This window comes from Puntigrus tetrazona, chromosome 7 (assembly GCF_018831695.1).
Source record: "Puntigrus tetrazona isolate hp1 chromosome 7, ASM1883169v1, whole genome shotgun sequence".
In the NCBI taxonomy this organism is placed as follows: Eukaryota; Metazoa; Chordata; class Actinopteri; order Cypriniformes; family Cyprinidae; genus Puntigrus; species Puntigrus tetrazona.
Genome location: NC_056705.1, coordinates 29388989 through 29405417, shown reverse-complemented (window position 1 = coordinate 29405417; position 16429 = coordinate 29388989). Strand labels below are relative to the sequence as shown.

General features: G+C 36.9%; 1 protein-coding gene across 1 annotated transcript in view; it reads left to right on the top strand.

Annotated features, from left to right (window-relative positions):
* LOC122347964 (potassium voltage-gated channel subfamily KQT member 1-like) overlaps positions 1 to 15992 on the top strand; it is a 28289-nt gene extending 12297 nt beyond the window's left edge. Inside the window, exons 9-10 of the mRNA XM_043243195.1 lie at positions 118 to 242; positions 15734 to 15992. Coding sequence (XP_043099130.1) covers positions 118 to 242; positions 15734 to 15992 — 384 coding nt within the window. The remainder of the gene's footprint in view (positions 1 to 117; positions 243 to 15733) is intronic.
* Positions 15993 to 16429: the final 437 nt, after the last annotated feature.

The window sequence follows — 16429 nt, the reverse complement described above, 5'->3', positions numbered from 1 at the left end:
CATAGTATGTTTGTTACTGCTCTTCAGATGCAATTAGCTTTGTTTAGTCTGTGAAAAGCTTTTGTCTGTTAAGTGACTGTGTTTACATTATAGGTACACTATTTGTGTTCTTTCCAGCCCCAAGGAACACAGGTCATTCATTGTGAATTAGTGGAGGGTGTAGCTGAGATTATGTATTCTACGGTGGCTGTGCTGATGCCTCCTCTCTGCGAGTATTTACTAATGGCGCGTTCCTCTGTGAGGTGTGTAATGTAGCTGTGTGTTAACTGGAAAGTTGCATTGGCGGCATGGGTTAGCGCGGCTGGAGGGTAGATCACTTTTGCTTTTGAGATCTCTCGCTGCCCACGCCACTTATAACTGGAGTACAGTGGAGTGCAAAGTCATGAGTCCAGATGGCCGGGCCTTTGGCGTCCGCACATAACCATTGTTCAAGCTCTTGCCATTTGTTTTGTTTTGTTTGCTTTTTTGATTGTGCTGAATCAGAATAACAGTGTTGCCATTAAAGTTGAATAAAATGCAGATTCATCTTTATTCTTTGTATGTAATAATAATAATAATAAAATAGTCCATAAACTTTACAGCAGAAAAAAAATACTTACAGCCTGGTACAAGTGGTTTTGGTCTATACAGCCCTTTTTTTTTGGCCATCATGACTACTGTGGAGTGTGAATTATTTTATAACTCATCCGTTTAAATTATATTAGGCTAATTCAAGACCATGCGTGCTAAGTAATAGCAATACAGTTCTATTTAGACTAATTGAAAATAGCGGATTTTTTCCTTCTTTACGCTACTTATTATGCTCATGCAATTAATTCAGTACTTTCATTACCTTACTTTATTTTCAACTTGTTGAATATTTCCTACATTTTTATTGAAAGTAAATGCCTTTATGAAGTAAAATGAGATTTGAAAAGGGAGAAAATAAAAGGTTTATCACGACAAAAGCATTACCACCTAGCTGTTGTTCATCTTTTGTAATATTGACTAGTTAGTGTTAATAGCTTCTGCCAACAAGGTGGTCTTTTAGCGTATTGTCAATAAACACTCCGTATGTATTATTTATTCATGACATATATATTTATTTATGACTGTAATGGCAAAGGAGGTTGTTCTGTGCTTTAATTGCGTCGTGTAAAAAACTTTTAACGATCTAAGGCCTTTGTGGGCTGCAGAAGATGAAAACATTTTATATACATTCTTTCGCAACAGACACCGTCTCGATAATTGCAGTGTTCTTCCATCTCCAAGGAGAAAAGGAGGAAACTATTTCCGCACCTTCTCTCAACGGCGACGGAGGTCCGCGAACGGAGTTAAACAGTTGTTGATGTATTTCACGGCGTCAGGAAAAATGACTAAATGCATTTCTTTTTTACAGGGTGAGGCTGTGAGCAGAAACACTTATTCACGTTCAATTACTGGCCTAAGTTTTCTCTTTAATTAAATGCACTGCCTGATTAATCAGACTTTATCTTTGCAGAGATGGAGAAGGTGATAGAAATGCACCGGCTGTGTTCCTAAATAGTGAAACTCTGATGGCGAGAGGACTGGAAGCACAGGATGTTGTCAGGGCATTCTAGATTCCATGTGTCAAATGTTCCAGAGGGACCATTTGCAGAGCTGTTGAGGCTTTGCACCTTCTGCTTAGAAAGCAGTGCGAAGCATGTTTAAAAGAAAGGAGTCATAAAAGCACCAGTTTTAAACACAGTGGGCCTTCGGAGAATGTCCCGAGCGGCTGATGGCCACAGTGAGCTATTATCTGCATCTCTCTTTTTGCAGTCTATTCCCCCTTTTCTGTTTTTATTCCATCACTAAGCATACCTACATTTCCTTCCATGCTTGGTGCTGACAAGTCCCTGAGTGATGATGGCCTAAAACTGACTGTGAAGCAAATGAACATATTGGAAGATGCAGCTTTTTTTCTCTCTCTCTCTCTCTTTCTCCCCGTCTGATAAACCGTCCCCTTAAATAAAAGAAACGCACAGGAGCTTTATGTGGATAGCTGCAGACACAAATGCTGAAGATTTTCTTCGGCATTGGCATGAACAGGTAATGATTATGGAACTTAATGAGACTACTCATAGATGTACGGCCGCCTGTTTTACACAACAGGATATATACGATAAAGAGGTTTTATAAATAGCACCTGAACATCTGGTGGACCTGGATCTTCCATACCGATATGAAAGCGTCCTAAGCTGATCTGAGTCGATGTATGTGTACTAATCTCCTTCCAGAGCCCTCCGATTTTTAACTTTAATGGCCTTTAAGATTATTTTCATACCAACGCTAATGTTTATTTTATTATCTTAAAGCTTTTCCAGCCATACAAGGTGTTTTTGATCCAATCTTCTTGGGGATTCTGATTTCAGATTAGAGTATTTGTAATCTTGAATAACTTTTTCTACTTTCTCTCTATTTTTTCTTTCTTTTATTTTTAAACATACACAAATGTTATATTATAACTAGATTTTGTTATTTTATCTTAATGCTGTCATAATTTAAATTATTTTATCTTATCTTATCTTATATTAAATGCTTTATATTATTATTATTGTGTGTGTATTATTATTATTATTATTATTATATTATTTGTATGAGTGTGTCCATATGGGGAGAAAAAAGGGGAGACAGATGGATTCTTAGGCGGCTGGAAGGGACTCTTGCACTCATGCTTGCGAGTTAAAAGGCTTTAATCTCTTTTATCCAGCAAGTAAAGATGGACAAATGCAGAAAGAGTTAGACTCTAAATGTACAAAACATTGCTGAATTGTAGAAGTATTTATTTTTTTTCATTATACTACATTCCATTCTCATTCTGCAGTCACACATCCAAATGGTATTGAACTTTGCTCCTGGGGCGGCGTGTATGTATATTTTATATAGAGGCCAAATAAATCTATGAATTCAATTGCGCATTTGTGGTCATATGCGATAAAATCAGAGCAGGGGTTTAAATAGACGTATACAGGCGCCCAGATACGTTTACTATTTGGAATCCTGAAGTATCCTGAGAGCTCAGCTCTAGCATACACTGCAACAAACACTACTATTAAACGGCAGCTACTTCCCATTTGCTTCTGTTGAGACCGTGACCTTCTGTCTTCGAGCCTGAATCTTATTCCAGAGGAGTTTAAAATAGCTCTAGCCCAGCCAGGGACAGACCCAGGGGTTTAGCTGAGCGGTGCTTCAGGGTGCTCAGCACTTGAGAGGTAGACCATAAAGGGTTCATCTGCAATTTCAGCTAATATGCTTCTCGGTACAAAACTTAACGGCTCCAACATAATTAACCTATTACCATACAGCACATTAATATAGACCTTATGCTTTAGAGAAACAAGTGCACAGCTGTCTTTATAATTTTGTCTCTTTATCGTTTCTATAGATTCGCTGTTGAAGAGCAATTAACTGGTGGAGTGGATTCATTTTTGTTAGGAGTTATCATTCCTTGCATTAAATCATATTTGAAGATTAATGCCACAACTACGATAATCGGTAGACTGGGAAGATTTTAAAGAGCGGTCATTTATTAAATTGCATGACCATTTTTAATAGAAATACTATTAGATAGATAAATTATTCCATTTCACTGGATGAGAAAGTATTTAGTTTTGCACAGGTCCAACCAAAAAACTAAAAAACAAAACAAATAAATCAATAAACAACAATAATAATAATAACGTTAAATTCAATTAAAATTAAATTTAAAATTTAAATTAAATTAAAAAGAATGAAGACAGTATAAGGCCAAATAAATGATAACAAACCTTTGAGACTGCCCCAACTCATCCTCAGCAACATTTCTAATCTAGATTTTATTAATACAACTTTTTCTAAGTGAAAATACAAGTAGACAAAATGAGCAAGGAGGTGAGTGTAGAGAAAAGATCATATTTACTCCTGTGGGTAGCAGAGGAACCACAGCTCTGAGAATATCTCTGCCTCCCTCCCTCCATTTCTCTCTCTCTCTCTCTCTCTCTCTCTCTCTCTCTCTCTCTCTAGCTCTCTCTCTCTCTCTCTCTCTCTCTCCCAGCACTCTCTTTCCTCTCTCCGTTTCTTTCCTCACACTAATAAGCCATGATCACTGTGTTACTGTGGTAATTAAATCAGATATTAAGCTGTGTTATAATCCTCTTGGCTGCCTGCTGCTGACACAAGGCTGTGTGTGTGTGTTTCCATGCGTGTGTGTGTGTATGTGTGTGTGAACCTGACACTTTGTTGAATGCTGATTTGCAGACTTGCAGATTCATGAGGACAGATAGTGATGAGGCTGCTTATTTCATGGCGCATTAAACATGCCAATATCGGCCCATGATGTACAATTGTGTATGTGACATACTTTCAAACACGTTCATGTTACTGTGAAACCAAACTGTCATTAAGCTGTTTAGTGAAGTGTTTCCTTGCATTCAATCATAATAAATGATACATGCGTACAATATATATATAAATATATAGTTGTACTGTCGAACAGCTTTGCATCATTTTCACCAATAATGCATGAATCAGAGCATCACAGGGAGCTAGACTCTACCCGTGGTTTTTGACACTGCATTCAATTTTTATGCTTTTGTTCAGTATTGACCCATAATAACGAGTAAGACCCAGTATGTACAACAATTTTACTGTCTGTTTTCCCACAGGTAATGGAGGTTGAGAAGGGATGGTGGAAAATGCTGAATAAATGTAACTATGGTTCACTCTCTAAAAAAGACAAAATCTGTCACAGGAGTGATATCCAAGAGTACAAAGGTAGCTTATTTACTTCTTAATGTAACATAGCAGTACCTTAAAAGTAGATATTAGTTAAAAAAAAAAAAAAAAAAAAAAAGCTTTTGTAGCTTTTGAAAAGCTATTTTGACATTTAATTTTCAGAGTGTAATAGTTAAATGCACTCTCTCAACTCAATCAGTAATTACCAATATAGACGTATAAATAAAGCGTGCATCATTTATTTCCAAACAGCTACTGTATCTCTAATTCAAAAGTTCAAATTGTATTGCAAAAAAAAAAAACATCTGTCACCATCATATATGCTTTCCTGTTCCACCTTAATTTTCACACCTGCATTTTCTTTTTTTTCTTTTCCCACCTTAATTTTCCCACCTTTTTACTACAATAGTATATTTGAAATGAACATATTTTGCATTAATTAGCGTATGTATAAATAGAGTTATAGAGCTTTTCATTTACTGCCCTATTTATTACATTTTTGATCCATGCTCTCTACTGCTACTCAATTATATATATATATATATATATATATATATATATATATATATATATATATATATATATATATATATATATACTATTAGAAAAATTTATTTTGTTCTTTGTAAGCCTCGACCAAACAAGCGGCGCGTGTGATGTGCTATTTGATTGTATGAAGGATTATGAGGAACACATAAATTGAGAGAGACTGTCATTATAAGGGCCAAGTATAAACATGTCTCCCATTAAAGGTTTTGTGAAGTCATACAATTACCATGTCTAAACTGCTCAGTTTGACATTTTTTGTACACCATGTGTGCAGTTGCTGTAAATCTTCCGTAATGCCCAATATTCTTCTTCTAAAATCCATCCTCAGAGGAAAAAAATATGCCATGATCAGAGCTGTGGAGCAGAGAGAGAGAGAGAGAGAAAGACAGAATGAGAAAGAAGAGAGAGAGGAGGTGGTCAGACAAACCGGTCTCCTCCCTCAGGCATAAGGCTACTGGCTGCAGCTGTACCACCTATCTATTGACAAATGGAGGCCATTACCACTCACAGAATCCGTATGCTAAACCCTGCGATCTGGTCATCCTCTTTTGCCTCTGAAATTGGAACATGATTTTTTTTCTTTACCATTTCAAGGGCATGACAGTGAGTGCACTTAATGATTTAAGGAAAATATATGGAGGAAGATAGTGACACATTTTACATTCGCTGTCATTTTTAATCCTTGGAGCCAAAGCCTACTCAGCTCCTACTGTCTAAATAGGCCTAGTCAACAGCTTGTTAAGTTGATGTTAGCATATTATGAAGCTATTGGCGAGGCACTCTCAAGCAAAAACTCTGAACACGCATATACTGGACAATCAGTTAGCGATGAATCAATAAACCAGTATTAATATAATTAAGTTGAATGAACTTAATCACACAATTTAGCAATATAGGAAGACATAATTTTTAAAAAGTGACAATTTTACTTTATTTTACCTATTCTAAGTAATATCAATCAAACTGCAGCTATGTATTAATAACTTTAGATAATGTACAAAATTACATTCAAAATATAGTTGCTGAAAAATATATAGCCTGATCTCATGTTTATGGGTAGGTAAGAATACATAAAGTGTACAAGCAATACATTTTGTATGTTTTTACTGATGCTAAAACATACAATTTAGACATTTCAAAGTTTCAAACTGACAAATCGTTACATATTTTTTGTTAAAAAACTAAATATTTATTTATCTTTTATATAATTATCAGACAATTTTATAGTTTTGTCAATAAATGATTTACATTTTTCGACCCCTTAACCTAACCCCAAACATAAGCATGCTCCATTTTATATATAATTCAAATATTAGAGATATAAAATTTACCATAATTTACAAAATATTCATAGAAAATAACAATGATGACGTTTTGCTGTTAGACTGAAAACCCTGCAACAAACTGTGCCTTGTTTGTAAATTTAATATGTAAAAAATGAAGTGAACAAAGAACCATGTTCTAGTTGACCACAGTCTGGAACTTCATTAAAAATAAAATACTTTTCCCAATGTTGGAATCAAAAGGAAGGCAAAGACATTTCCCACAACTTTGTTGCAAACATAGCGTCTTCAGAGACATCTATCATTTAATTTCTGTATTTATCTCTCTCTCTCTTGGGTGGTTCTAAACAGGAAGTGTTGTACAATCAGTGGACGTGACTAAACAGGCAGTCATGTAGAAGCAACACGAATGTAGCCTTGATGAGTAGTGTCTACCAACATTGAGCTCCTAACTCCTAAACATTGATGTACATGTGATGCTGTCTACATTCCCAGCTGTCGTCTTGGGAGCACACCTTAGATGTGTAATGCTTCGGCTCAGCAGCTTCAGACCAGAACACGGGGGATTGGGTGACCAACAGACTGATTGAGGTGAAGCCTTCTCCACCCAGTGGATCAATGCAGACAGGTTCTTCTCTGCACTTTATTCACCTATTTACCTCAACATTCAGGCACTCTCTCTCAATAAGGCCAGCCTATATCTGCCATGGATCCGAAATGTCAAGGCAGAGGCGGCGACTCTTGGAAACAAGTAAATGTTTGATGTTACGCAGTGAAAGAAGGTGGCGTAACTTCATCATGCTGTGCTATTGCTGAATGCAAAATATATATGCATCCCCAATTCCATGCTGAAATAAATGATCGTTTTAGTTTCATACTGAACACTTACTTTTCATAGAAGCATGTGGGTGGCGATGTTATATTATTGAATCCTAAATCTAGCCCATTTAAATTGATTGATTTTTTAGAAATCACACCTTTGTTCACCTCGATGTTCATAAGCGACTGGCCAGGTTTCCCATTTCTGCCACCCACACTAGAAAGGAAAAATAATGGTCATCCTTGGACTAAAGGCTCCGTCCTCCCTCCATCAAGCGATAGGGCCATAATCCGCCTAAAGCGCTAAATCCTCTGTATACTGACATAATGCCCTTTAAGCTCACTAATTCCTATCTCTCGCTTTCCCTCTTTCCCTCTTTTCTCTCCCTCTCTCTTCTCTTTTCGCTCTCTTTAGTCCTACATTAAAACAAAAACAATTGCACCACAGTCATCAATCTAAGCGGTTGCTAGAAACCTCCAGGGCAGCCTGATCAGTTTTCATTAAGGCTTTAGTCACTAATGACTTCACTCTGCAGTTTATTGCGCAATATAAAAACAAAAACAAGTGCTTAAGATCAGAAATTTTGTAAACAATAAGCTCAAGCCATATGGGAATTGTACATAAATCAGAACAACCGTAACATACGTAAATGAAAAACAAAACGAAAAGGTTAAACACTATCCATGATTTAGCTTTATCTATCTATCTATCTACACACACACACACACACACACACACACACACAATTACATGAATACATTCTGGAAGGATGTAGTACAACATAAAATAACCAGAAATGAAAAGAAGAAACTCAAAAGTATGTTTAGTTCAGTAGTTAGGTAGCTTGTGTGAAATGTATGAATTTTATTGTCAACAACTAGCCACCATAGGGGTCTCCAATCAGTGGACTCTGACCAGCTGCACACAGTCACAGTTAACCTCTCAGAGCGCAGGGAGAGGTTATGGATAACCAGTAATACCATACAGCAGAGTATGTGATCTGAGACATTGCTGGTCTTCTGGTGGAATAGATTGCGGAAATGAACATTTACTGCCATTCTTTTTTTTTTTTGTTATGCTGCATCCAGATATTTCGATCTGATGTCTTGCAGCAGAGGAGGAGGCAGCGATACTGTAGGACTCATCGGTGAATGTGTGTGTCTCTGTGTGCATTACAGCATCATCCCTCCTGCTGTAGGGCAGATGGTTTCTACGCCAATCCGAGGCTTGAGTTATGACTCCCATATGTTCATAGTGCAGGCTGCCATCACTCCATAGCCACTCTGTGAGTGTGTGTGTGTGTGTGTTTATGTTGCCACAGACAGTGTTATAAGGCAAAGATACTGTGAGAAAGAGATTTACAGAGAAGGAGAGAGTCTGTATGTTTGTCAGAAAGTGAGAGGAAGCAAAAGATAGAGAGAATGATGATAATGGATGTGTTTGGATCGTATTTTTGGGTAAGAGATTCAGATAACCTCAATATAATAGCTTGTGAGCTTCTTAACAACAGTCTGACGAGACCATTTTTAAGTTTAAATCTCAATGGTAGTTGTAACTGGCACTGAATGTAGCAAAGCCACATATGTATGTAATGTATACATCGTATATGCTTATAGAAAATATATTTTATTATTATTATTATTTCTTTTTGTAGAACATTTTATTTAGTAGTATTTTAATATTTATTCATTTGTTTTCTATTTCTTTTCCTATTTAAATATACATGACACAGGTGTGAATGTGAATATCATTTATCATCTCCTAACAAGACCACATATTAAAATGTGAATAGATGGAAAACAAATAAACAGTTCTCATACTCAGGTATTGTTTGTAGGTTACTCCTGGTTAGCAGTGGTGAGAATTTGCAAAGAGTGCTCCAAGGCTGGTTTGCAACTAAATGTCTATACTCAAAATATTATAGGTTTAGGGTTAGAAGAATAGTTTGACATGCTGAACACTTGTTTCTTGTAGTCAAAGTAAAGTGTTAGAAGTTATTAAGCAGACAGTTTACTAATACTAGTTGACATGTTGCAAAGTTCATAAATATAAATCCTTCTAATATGTTGATTCTTGTTTTTTTGTTGTTTTTTTTATCCACGTTGAAACAGTTGTTTTGGTTAATTACTTTGGACTTGGAATTAAATCTTCACAAATACCCACCCTCCTTAGTTACTGTTGCTATGTGTCACACAATGTTCTCTCACAGTGAAAAATACGCAGGAGCAACCAAAACCACAGAGCAGGTTATTTCTGGTATGAAACAAGGTCTCAGCCTTTTTTTAAAAAATTCAAACAATGTCTACTACGTACTACTGTTTTCTGGTTATTTGATGTGTCCTGACAGATCAATAAATTGCCTCAGTTCAAGCAGCACCATTTTTTTCATATTTACTAAAAGCATGAAATAAACATGAATGAACATCAGAAATAAAATAAAATATTTTCTGATGTTTATTCATATTATTTCCACAGAAAACATCATTACACACGCTTTTTCTAAAGTTAATGTACTCTCCTGTCTGATTTGTTTTTAAATATTGGATAAGACCTTGTGATTGGTCAGATCGCCTGTCAATCAGGCTCAATTATTGTACAGATATCTGCACCCACCCAATCCCCTCCAAGCACCATAGCACTACACAATTCAGTTATCTGCTTAGGAAATCATCTTGACTAGACTGTTATTGTAATCTCTATTTGCAATTTTCTACATCCAGTTTTCTGCAAAATGTAGCTAAAAAATATATGGATTTTTATTTTTTTGTTCCAGGTGGAGGATTTATACATCAAGGAGCTATCTCAAACTGTCTAGTATGGCAGCTGAGCCCCTCAGAGCTGAAGCCTGTCACCAAATCCAAAAGAATTCACAATAAATTCTATTCTTAGAAGTGGTCCTGACTGCAATGTCTTTACTATCACTTTTGACCAATTTAGTACATCCTTAAGTGAAAACTACTTTCAAAAACATATCATCTATAATATATATTCTTATCGGCCCCTAAATGTTTTAAACGTGTGTGCAGCTAGTCAAGGGGTCTACCAGCCAACTGAACCTTGACCCTTTTATTAACAAAGGTAATGGGAACACCAATGTCCAGAAATTGTAAAAGGGTCATTTTCTATATATGTAAACATCCATATGTCTTTCCAGTATTCCAATATTGTGTGTGTGAGAGAGAATTAATCATGATTGTGTATATATTTTCATCTACAGTACACTTGAAATTTGTCTGACTTTCAGGCTAAATGATAAACAGTACAGAGAATTAAGCTGATGACGAGTGCTTCAAAGCGAAGATGAGCTGAGCGTCATGGCACAATTAAAAGCATCAATCAAATCGTCCTCTCAAGCGAACGCCTGCATGGAGTGCACTACACGCAACAGCACCCTGTCACTCATCTTAACATAAATTAGCTTTATTTAGAGGTGTTTAATATCATAATATCTCCTCTCAGATGGTCACCACCCACACACATATGCAATAACACATATAATGGAATTCCAGTTCTGTTCTGAGACAAATTGTTCATAACAAGATTTGGGGATGTTTTATATTCATGTGTGTTCCATGTAGTGCCACTGACCTCTTTGAAGACTAATTTTACGGTTGGTAGTCCCGTCCAACTGTTTTTCTTTTGTAATGGCAGAGATTTCCCATTTCTCTCTGACTAGCACCCGTGTTCTCTCTCTTTCTACTTTGCAGCGCTATCTATCTATCTATCTATCAGGGAGGTAAAACTTTTGACACCTGAGAATGTGTTTGTGAGATAAGAGAACAGTGTGCTTAATCCCACATACACACACTTTTCATCCCTTTGCACCATCCGATAAGGACGTGTCTGTAGGAAATAGCAGATGAGAGTCAGGAATGAAAGAATTATGAACAAATGAGAGAATGATGAGAGGGACGTGAGAAGTCTGGTCCTTTAGGCTGTGATGCAAAGCAGACGTGTCGGTGTGAAGGTGTGTGTGTATGCGTCTTTATAAAACCCAGGCTTATTTGAAAAACGTGTTAATGGCGACATTTATACAAAATGCTATTCCAGTGCTTTCAAAGTGAAATTTTCAGTAAATTGCATTAAACAGTTGGAAAAAGAGTGGCTCCAAAATGTCGATGGTCTATCGCATCTGAGAATAACAGACTGTACAAGTGCAAAGCTGTCACAAGTACCAGGTGAGCTACCAAGCAAGTTTACTACGTATCAGAAAAAACAAAACATTCATACAGACCTAGCTGTGGAGAATACTTTACACAGATCATGAAAAGGAACAAAAAATGCCACCACAAAGTGATCATTTAATTTCAGCAAGAAACTACATTTATTGTACTTTAGCTAGCTATGGAGAAAATTTTACATAGATCATGAAAAGGAAAATAAAAATACCACCAAGTGATAATTTAATTTCAACAAGAAAGTACATTTGTGGTACTTTTTTTTTTTTTAGTGAGCTTAGGTTGTGTTTATGTGTTGCCTTCTGTATATTTCAGTGATCGCGTAAGGGCCTCAGTCGTTCTGAACAGATGTCTGCACACATGAATGTATAAGTAAACATCATCTGTTACCATGGTTATCTTAAGAAGTGTGAACCTTGTTTAACCAATATCAGTGGCTTCCTACATAATTTAGCTTTTATGGTAGTAAACAGTACTTGTTAGAAACGCTTCTGAAGTGCATTGATTTATATCATGTGTGATAATTTTACAGTAACTCTCTTTGTATCTTGCAGCTATCTATTTTTCATCCAGTTCATTCATCTGTCAAGCTCTCTGCTTCTGTATCTATTTATCTATTTGTCTGTCTGTCACACCAACCGTTCATCCATCACTTCACTTGAGCCTGCTGGAGGTGAAAGCAAAGTAAAGCAAATTCTTTAAAGGATGAGTCCATCTTCCAAGCCAAGGCTTCCTGGTGTTGTAATGTAAGCATCTCCTGTGGGGCACCGTTTGTGGATAAATGGTAGGAAATAGCATGCGATTCTGGGAGGTTGTGAATGCGCTGATGTTTATATTTGAAATTGTAGAAAGTGTCTTTTTGTTAATGCATGCTTGTTTGATTGGGGTGTATCCAGATTGGTAAAATGTCATTGTAGTTAAAAACTGTATTCTTATTGAACAGTTTACTCAAAAGTAACCTAGGCGAAATGGACAGCCATGGGGCTATTCCTTTTTTTCATACTTCAGTTAAGCAGGTAAAAGAGTAGAGTTGATTCTAAGTGTGCCGTTTGTATTCGGAAGCTGTTGCTGTAAACCCACATCATCCAGTCAAGGAGCTCTCAAGCAGGAGACAAATCCATCAGAGAGATAGCAGGAACATTCGGAGTGGCCAAATCAGCAGTTTGGTACATTCTGAGAGAAAAAAGAACACACTGGTGAGCTCAGGAACATAAAAGGCATGGTTGTCCGCGGAGGACAACAGTGGTGAATGATCAGAGATTACTCTCCACAGTGAAGAAAAACATCCATAGCATTCACAACATCCAGCCAAGAGAAGAACGCTCTCCAGGAGGTAGATGTGTCACTGTCAAAGTCTACAATCAAGAGAAGAATTCATGAGAGCAATTGCTCATGTTCGCCTCAAGGTGCAAACAAAACCAATAAATAATAATAATAATGGAAAAGCATTATTTTTGCGGAATCAAGATCAACCTTGATTATTAAAGATCTTCAAAATTGCAGAAAGAACAAAAAATATGGAGAAGGTTTGGAACAGCTCATGATCCAAAGCATGCATTTCATTCAAGACAAAACTAAAAGCAGAAAGAACCACAAAGAAACAACAACTGTAGACCGCTGAAATCTCATTGCGACAGCATTCTGTGCTGTGTGAATGGAAATGATCAAAAGTGACAGGTGATTTATTAAGGAACGTGTCACATTTTGGAGTAGTCAATTTAAATCTTAAAAGTATTTAACAATATTACAGTAATTCACATGAAAGAAATGTAGCCTTAGTGATTAACATAAAAAAAGTATCTTATTAAATATGATTGACTCTAAACCTTTGAACAGTAGTATACAGCATTAGCAGCGGTATAATTACAGTAATAAAGTAAGGGTATATTTTTAGCAAATTCTACAGTATTCAACTAAATTAATGATTGAACGAGAATTGTTAAAAGATGGGTTATGCTTCAAGCCACCCTTAAATGAGTCTATTCTCACCGCTGTTGACAGAACAAACAGAAGAATTAAACAGCAGGGCTTTATGCATATTTAGGTGGTTTGCTTTGGCTGAGATTCATGAAATGTGCCAGATCCTCGTGCATGCATTCAATTAAAGGCATTTGCTGAAATCGGCAGCGCTAAAGCTAATGACTTGTTGGCCGGTCCCCGTTAAATGATAAGGAAAATGTGCATATCACCAATTTTTTCCATTGAGGGTTTCAAGTTAGTTAAGCTTTTTATTTGACATTTCTTAGCTACATTATCACTTCAATAGTCCATTCTTTAAAGGTTTCCAGCACCATTCTCAGTCAGAGGTCGTATTTAAATATGTCTTTTAAGAGACAAAACAGAAGTATAAAATTGCTGTCTGAGTCTCTGTGTTCAAAGGTGCACTGACCTGGACAATGTCAAGTCGTGAGTGGCAAGACTTTGGACTTTGAAAAAAAAAAAAAAAAAAACCTTCAAATGAATAGCATGTGATCGAAATTCCATGCATGCAGTTTATTACATTTGAAAGGTGACTCGTCCCCCGAATCGTGGCTTGCGGCTTGTTCTGACTGTGTCATTTCAAACTCAAAGCCTCGCTGAATAGCCCCTTGTAATCTGGTCGATTTAATGAAAGCCAGGAAGTGAGTGACGGGATTAAAATATTGTTCAAAAGCCATTCTTTACAGTACATATTGAACTCTAGAAGTCACAACTCTAATTGCCTGCGGGGTTGAAGAGGGTGGAAATATCACGCTGATTGGCTTTCTTGCTTCACACTGGGACAAAAAGGAGAAAAGTTAACTGTGGCAAAACACCGAATGTATCACCATTTCCATTTTCTATCAAGATTATCCTTTTGTTTAGCAGCAGCAGGCTATTCCCTGCCTCATTTAGAGAAAATATTGCACATTAAAGTGTGCGAGATGAATGAGTGAAGGCTGTTCGGATGGGAGATGAATCCCTCGGATCGCTTTCTTATTTTCTCTCTCCTTGAGTGTCCACGTTATTTCCGCATCTGCATCCTGACGACACTTATCACTTCCTCTTTGACCTCTGCCTCAGTAGCACAAACAGACTTTATGTCCCCTCATTTCGATCATTTTAATCATTTTTCACTAAGTGCTGTATTGACTCCTTTCACTCTACAGGATAAGTGCTTCACAGCTCCCAGCATGCTTTGCAAGCCCAACTCAGATAATTAGGCCCGGCTGTGCCGATCAATAATGGCAGCTGGAAATAGGGTGGACAACAGATCACACCCGGGCTGAGTGTAGTAGCACCAGAGGAAGGATAGAGAGAGCAGAGGGGAAAGAAGAGAGATCAGCAGGTGAGGCGCTTGGGAAGTGCTGAGTGATTTGTTCAGATATACTGCAAGGTACAGAGGACATGAGGAGAGGGCTGGGGGAGACAGAAGGCCTGCGGAGAGACTGTGGAGAGACATACACTGCCTACATCCGTCACGCATGTTTTTCCAGAATTATGGGACTTTCCATTGACTTCTGTTGTTGCTATACAGAGCTAATGAGACTTTCTGTTCTCTATCCCTTAAACTTCACACTAATATCTTTCTTTTTTTTTTTCTTCCAGTCATGCTATTTAAGACGGTTATTAAACTCTTTTCTCTGACGGCTCTAAACATACATATTATATTAAGTCTGCACAAATGTGTTTTTAAAACATTAAATGAATGGACTATTTTCAAATTCAGGCCACTAAATGTTGAGTAAGTAATAAAAATGAATCCAGCCAACACCGAGATCATTCTGGACGTGCAAGCCACTGAGTGATTTTGCGGGAGAAACGGTGCCGTCTTGTCAAGAGGTATGTCCCGCCACTTTTTTTTTTTTTCAGGGGACATTTAGAAAGTGTTTTATGGGATGTATATATCTGAAGAAATGTGGGTATAGTACAGTGTATGTAAAGTTAAGTCATCAGGTAACGTTAAGTTAGTGAAGTACTGAATAAATTAGTAAACTAAATTGATTAAAACATACATTTGAAAACCTTTTTAAATGTTTTAGCTAGTTTTGGTGTGTTGTATATCTTTTGTATTTCTGTGATGTGAAAAGAGATCTTGCGTCTTTCTCTTTATAAGTCGTTAATCTGTGAAATCAATGAAACGTGAATCCTAATGTGTATCACATATTGCGCTCATTTGAAAGTGTGTTGAAAGTTTTTACTACATTTACAATGTGCTTTATTGTTCTCAGTGGCATCTATGCTAATATCAGTCCACTTCATTTTTATTCCGAGATGAATGTAGCCACCCAGATCCAGTATGTATCCAGATCAGATGGTGGATCAGCACCTAGAGATGATCTCTACAGCCCTGAATGTCAGCTAGATGAGCTCCAGAGACAGATCCCCCCTGAAGACCACGTTAGCCATCGGGATAAGACCATGAGAACCAGACAAGTCCTCTGCTCAAATCTGACCTGTGTTGCAGCCTGGAATGAAACCATGCCATGATGGTGTCATGTTGCCTTGCTTATTTGGGGATGCTTGGCTGATTGAACAGACATTACTGAAGAGAGCTAAATTGGACGATATTTTACAAACTAAAACATTTTAGCTGAATGGGCTATAAAAAGTAGTTCACTAAAGGTTGAGCCCCCAAAAAAACAAAAACTAAATATATGTATATATATTAGGGATGTAGAATAATGGCTGTATTTACTGAGTGATTAGAGCTAATCCCAGCAAATGAGTGTGTGAATCAAGTGTGTTACTGTTGCAGTGGGCTAAAGTCAAGTCCATTAGCCGGATCACATGTACAAATCAACAGAAAGATGCATGCAATTCTATATAATGGTTATAGTGTTTACTCCGTAATGAACATTTAGCATAAGAATGAGTAAAGATGGTTTAATGAGAGCTAAAATAAATAGATAAATACATTCTTAGTA